We start from the raw sequence: 6,368 nt of genomic DNA, 5'->3' as shown, positions 1-6,368 counted from the left end.
GCACACAAAATGCTTTTCATCGAGCAGCTCTTCTGTTACCTGGCCATTACTGTCCGTCCCTCCACTCCCCCATAAAGTGTCCACTGAAATCACTACACCAGACAATATTACTGTTATTTTGACCTTCTATCTCTTCAGTCTTGTTTAGCTCCAGTCTTGCATGGCTCATAATAAAAAAACACAAACATGTCACCAATTTACCACTCAACGTGCTTGGGAAACACTGGTAATGAATGGTTCTTCAGTGTTGGAGCTACTCAGTGTTCTCATGACACACATTTGTGAATTTCCCTTAAGGGATGAATAAAGTATCGATAGATTAGAGCAATTTACTACACCCAACTTCTTTTCTGAACACAATCAAACAACTTTCCTATGGAAAGGATGAACATATTTTGGTGTAAAACAAGATGCAGCAAAACACAATAAAGATTTGTCAGTGGTGGCTGATGCTGAAAAAGCATTTGATTGGCCTTTTTTGTTTAAAGTTTTAGAGAATTTTTATTTTCCTGTTTGGATCATAGACTTAAAACAAAGGTGGATTCAGGTTGAATGCACAAGTCTATCCTCAGAACCTCTTTACATATATGCTCAGGATAAAAATACATTCTCTCAAGTTTAACCTGGCAGCAACATGGAAAAAAAGGAGAGTATTCTGAGTGAGCTGATATCAGTTCCAAAAACACAACCATCCTTGGATAGCTCTGTAAATTGTTCCATGAAGTCTAAGACAAACTTTGATGTATATTTATTAGGACAGCAGAGAATTTTAGAGGAAATTATAGGCTATTTGATGAAGAAACAGATAAACTAACAAATAAGGTGGAGGGAATGCTGGAATTTAACAAGTTATTTTAGTCAACAAAAATGTGTGTAATCCTGTGTAAAATAATGTACAGCATTTACTGTACAGAAGATAAAGTTAATGAATATGGTGTGTGTGTATATATATATATATATATATATATATATATATATATATATATATGTGTGTGTGTGTGTGTGTGTGTGTGTAAATATGTGTATATTCCAAGATATAACACAGGGTACGGTGAGGTATCTGTGGAGTTGGATTATTCTTTTTCCATCAATTGTATTTAACATGCATTACTAGAAATTGCTTTAGATGATAAATAGACAAACTTTTTTTAACTGCCTATTTCTCTCTAACAGTGGCACAAGGTAACCTGCAAGAGTTTACTGCCCCCCGGTGCTCAAGGGTTTAACCAGCCTCAGCATACTGCAACCCAAGGTTTAGCATTGTCCATATACAGGGGTGAAGGAAGATCCTTTATTGAAGTAAAATAAGTAAAACTACAAGATAAAATACTACATTACAACTAAAACATTAATCTAATAACATAACACACAATGGAATTCAATGCTGTTTTTATTGCCATACACTGGAAAATAACAGTGTTTCATAAACCTTACAAGTTAGCATGAACTGGGATGTTATAAGATTGTTACAGGAGGTATTAACACAATGACTGACAATAAATAAAGACATTGCTACTGGACAACCCATTACAACAATGACAATGACACTAAAGCTGAACCAAAGTGGGGAACGCTCTTGGACCTTACAGAGACCTTACACCAACCCTTGTGTACTGCTGTTTTCTTATGGCCTAAACAGAACTGCAAAAATGTCAAATATCAAGCTGTGGAGGCAGTGAGAGCAAAACACAATAGCATGTTAGTCTGTCTCATCCTCAGAGAAGTCCCACAGAACTTCAGTTATATTCACTGTCTTTGTCCAACTTCTGTCCTTCAAATGGGCGTCTGTTCCTCTGAACCTGGAGCTGAAAACAAACAACAGGGGAGAAAGATTGGAACATGAGACACACATAGTGTCAATATTTTCAGGTTTTGCTTCATGTCATTTTGAAACTGTATCATGTAAGGTACAATTTCTAAAAAAAAAAAAAAAAGCAAAAACAAAAAAACATGATTTAGCCTTCGTTTTATTCATAACATTTGATGCATCTTTCCTGCTTATCGTTAAAAAAAAAAAAAAAAAAAAAATCCACTAATCCCCTTTATCCACTTTGATCAAATCCTGCAAAAAAAAATAAAAATAAACAAAACCAACATTTCAAGGGGGTGATTAATATTAATATAATACAGGACTTTGATGATTTGGAAAGTGAACGCATTTGTTTTTCTGTTGTGGAAACTCAACTTGTGTTGTTGTGTTGTGTTGTTCATAGTGTTGGGATGACAGCACTCAAAGTTTCTGTTGTGTTAATGAAGATTCCAATACTCTCTTGCTTGCTGATGGAGATAATTTTACTTTTACCTTGGCTCCCTCCAGCATGTGTGGGTCTTTCTCAAGTGCATTGTTCAGTCCTTCCTCTGTTGTGAATCCCACCCAGCAGAAGCCTCTGTGGAAGCCTGTTTCTTTATCCTGGTGCAACACACAGCACACAATCAAATGCACAAACGACTCAAGATTGAGGCAAAATTTTGCAGGTTTGGCAAGAATAAAAGCAAACAAGTTGTTCATTTGGATAGATAATTCAAGAAATTTTGAGTCTCCGTATATAGCTTTTTATATCATACTCAAAAAAGGAAAGCAGTGACTGCCTGGATGAAATCTACACTCTGATATGTATAAGAATTAATGAAGAGGAATGAATTGGAAAATTGTCATCAGTAACAAAAAGTTTTATATTCTTCATTCAGAGTGTAATAGTCATTTAGATTATATTCATCTTGATTGTCACTGCACACACTACAGACCTCAAAACAGAAAGCAGTACTGCATCCAACTCCTGCAAACAGTATAACTAAAGTGCACACAGACCTACCGTACTGTGCAAAAGTTTTGGGTAGGTTTGAAAAATGCTGTAAACTAAGAATGCTTTCAAAAATGTCAGTGTTAATAGTTTATTTTTATTATCAAAATGTAGTGAATCAAAAGAAGAGAAATCTAAATCAAATCAATATTTGGTGTGACCACCCTTTGCCTTCAAAACAGCATCAATTCTCCTAGGTACACTTGCACACAGTTTTTGAAGGAACTCGGCCTGTAGGTTGTTCCAAACATCTTGGAGAACTAAACACAGATCTTCTGTGGATGTAGGCATCCTCAAATCCCTCTGTCTCTTCATGTAATCCCAGACAGACTAGATGATGTTGAGATCAGGGCTCTATAAGGGCCATAACATTACTTCCACGACTTCTTGTTCTTCTTTACACTGAAGATAGTTCTTAATGACACAGGCTGTATGTTTGGGGTTGTTGTCCTGCTGCAGAATAAATTTGGGGCCAATTATATGCCTCCCTGATACTACCTGTACTGCATGATGAATAAATATCTGTCGCTCAGCATTGAGGATACCATTAATCCTGACCAAATGTCCAACTCCATTTGCAGAAATGCAGCCCCAAACTTGCAAATAACCCCCGCCATTCTTCATTGTTGCCTCCAGACACACTATTGTACCGGTCTTGGTCTTTTGAGTGCAGGTAGCATGGATATGGACGGCACAGCTCCGGCTCCATTTCCTGTTTCTTCATGTTCTCGCCTTCCATGAATAAAGAAAGTGAGACAGAATAGTGTCAAGTACTGGTGGTGGGTCAGCACCAGCAGCAAAGCACAAATGAAGGCGACTACTACCGCCCCGGGCTGCTGTTGTTGTTGTTGTTTTTGGATACAGGAAGAAGAAGCTGAAATGATGCGTGTTGCGTCATGACGTTCTCCGTGTGTCGACACGTTGTCCGTGCGTCGCTGTTTTGATCGGGATATCCCAATTGATAACCCTGTTTGCTCACGCATGTAAACAGGTTATTCCGAATGTTTCAGAAACTGGAATATTGACCATAACCCAAATTTTCAAGCTACATGTGAAATCGATGATCCTTAACACCTGTCTGGTATAATTGGTTGATCATAGCCCTGACTGTAATCCTACAAAATGCATGACTTTGTGTAAGTGTACCTAATATAATTGATGCTGGTTTGAAGGCAAAGGGTAGTAACACCAAATACTGATTTGATTTAGATTTTTCTAGTGTTCGCTCACTTTGCATTTTGTAGATTGGTAAAAAATAAACAATTTTTTATATATTTTTTATATATTTCATATAGGGCTGGGCAATAAAAACGATAGCGATATGTCTCGCGATAGACGCATCATCAATATCAATAAAAAATGAGTTCGATAAAACATTCGCTAATTTTATTTCTTAGTTGGAAGAAACCTGAAGCTGCGAAGCGAGGTTGGTTGCATGAACAAAGGCTCTCGCTCTCAGGTAGCCGAGCAACATAGTGAGTAATCGCTAATCAGTGAGAGAGACACGCTAACACGCCAATCATGTAACAGTATCAGGTTCAGTTGCGCCATCTCGTTGTCTCGTGTTTGTTGCTTCGCGAGGAGTGAGATGAGAAATAGAAAGTGAGCGCTGCAGCGAGCGAAGAAATTGTCGATAAAACAGGGAAAGTCAGCTCGCCAGTATGGAGTTTTTTGGATTTTATAAGTCGGACCGTAGTCAGACCAATGTGGTCTGTAACTTATGCAAGACTGTCGTCCCCACCAAGACTGGTAATACCACAAACTTATTTAACCACCTTAGCCGCGCTCACTCTTTGGAGCGAACAAGCAGCTGACCACCATGCAGAGGTATCTGCTTCAGTGCCTGATGACAAATCATCTAAAAGGCACTAAGACATAACAGAGGCAGCAGCATATCATATAGCTAAAGACATGCTTCACTGAGCACTGTGGAGAAGCCAGGTTACAAGCATCTCTTACACGTGCTTTTTTTTTCTTTTTAAACACACTCGCAATAAAATATAATTGAATAGTTCATGTATGTTTAGAGTAAGAAGAGTGACTAAAGTTGTTCATATGTCTAGGCTGGTTTTATAGTTCAGTCAAGTCCACCTCAGTTTCTGCTATGTTTCCAAAACACTGCACATATCTGAAAACATTTTATTCAGCAGAAGGTGAATCAGCTTGTGAACTTTCTGCACTAAACCTGCAGAAAAAAAGTTCTCAGGTTTCTCTCTGTTTACATTTTTACACTTTTTTTTTACATTTATTATTTGAGTGTTTTCATGCTTGTGTTGACATTTCCTTTCCTTTCTGACTTGATAGCTGAGGGGATTATAATCAGAAGAAGGTTCAATTTAAAATAAAAATGTTTAAATTGAATGTATTTTTCTCCCGGTCCTTATTTTAAATAGATCATAAAAAATATCAATAATTATCGATAGCGAACGATATAAAACACTTATATCGCAATAGAGTTTTCAGCCATATCGCCCAGCCCTGATTTCATATATATTATATATAAAGCATTCTTAGTTTACAGCATTTTTTCACACCTTCCTAAAACCTTTACACAGTACTGTATATAAATTAATTAATGGCCAGAATTAACAATAAACCAGAGGGGTGGAATATTAAGAGGGGGTGTAGCTGGTATGAACACAAAACTACAATTTGTACAAAATGGAAAGAAGCAATATATCATATACTGTGTAAAACAGGATGAGTTATTCAGTCATTCTCATGCTGTGACACTCACAAATGGTAGGAGACACTTCTTCACTGTGCCAAATTGTCCAAAGTACTCCCTCATCTCCTCTGAAAACAAACAAACAACGTCTCGATCCAACTTTTGACTCAGTAAATCATGTTAGCATTGTTAGCATGCATTATTAATGTTTACTTACACACACAGTTCCCCGTTTATGTGGTACACCCGGCTGCAACTATTGTAACCTCAAACAACACTCGTGCAATAAATCTTCCCTTCGTGAAGCTGCCATGTTCTCTTATTGTTAAAGCTGCTCACCTCATCACGACACATTAATTACCTGGCAACTGAGTAGGCGGAGCTTGGTATTTAAATAGAGATTCATAAAAGTTTGAAAATCGTTTCTCTATCAATCAAGAAAGCTTTGATAGATCTGCTAAGTTGATATTTGCTTGTATTACAGTTTCCTCTTCAGCGGGAAAAGCTGTGTCTTAGCTAACATCAACGTTACCCAAAGGGGTGGTGTGACAGTGCTGGTAAAGCTGTGTGCTGCATAGAACGAGATACAAATTAAAGTGAGTGGCTCAAAACGCATATCTTCCTGCCACTATACAGGAATCAACTTAGTTAACTTACTGCTGGCCAGAGTCCATGGTATTTTAGACACGAACACCTCGAACACTTTCTTAGACGGCGCTGCCATGTTTCGCCCTTGGTATCACACTCTGACCTATGACGTATAATCAATCACGTGACGCAAACGTCCGGATATATATTACAGAACGATATGTTGAAAGTAAACTTTAGGCTTAGTGTCGATAAATGTCCCTACACTATCTTTATTGAATTAATATACATTGCTAACATTTGTTAAAATA

At 37.5% G+C, this 6,368-nt stretch overlaps 1 protein-coding gene across 1 annotated transcript; it reads right to left on the bottom strand.

The window, feature by feature from the left end:
- Window positions 1-1,672: 1,672 nt before the first annotated feature.
- Window positions 1,673-6,231, bottom strand: slirp (SRA stem-loop interacting RNA binding protein). The gene is made up of 4 exons (XM_070979376.1): window positions 6,127-6,231; window positions 5,539-5,597; window positions 2,303-2,410; window positions 1,673-1,805 (listed from the first exon to the last, which is right to left on the bottom strand). Exons 1-4 carry the CDS (start codon window positions 6,191-6,193, stop codon window positions 1,737-1,739), a joined length of 303 nt encoding a protein of 100 aa, XP_070835477.1. The 5' UTR covers window positions 6,194-6,231; the 3' UTR covers window positions 1,673-1,736.
- Window positions 6,232-6,368: the final 137 nt, after the last annotated feature.

This window comes from Chaetodon trifascialis, chromosome 14 (genome assembly GCF_039877785.1).
Source record: "Chaetodon trifascialis isolate fChaTrf1 chromosome 14, fChaTrf1.hap1, whole genome shotgun sequence".
Taxonomy (NCBI): Eukaryota; Metazoa; Chordata; class Actinopteri; order Chaetodontiformes; family Chaetodontidae; genus Chaetodon; species Chaetodon trifascialis.
The sequence above is the reverse complement of the archived record's forward strand: the minus strand, read 5'-3'. Positions and strand labels throughout refer to the sequence as shown.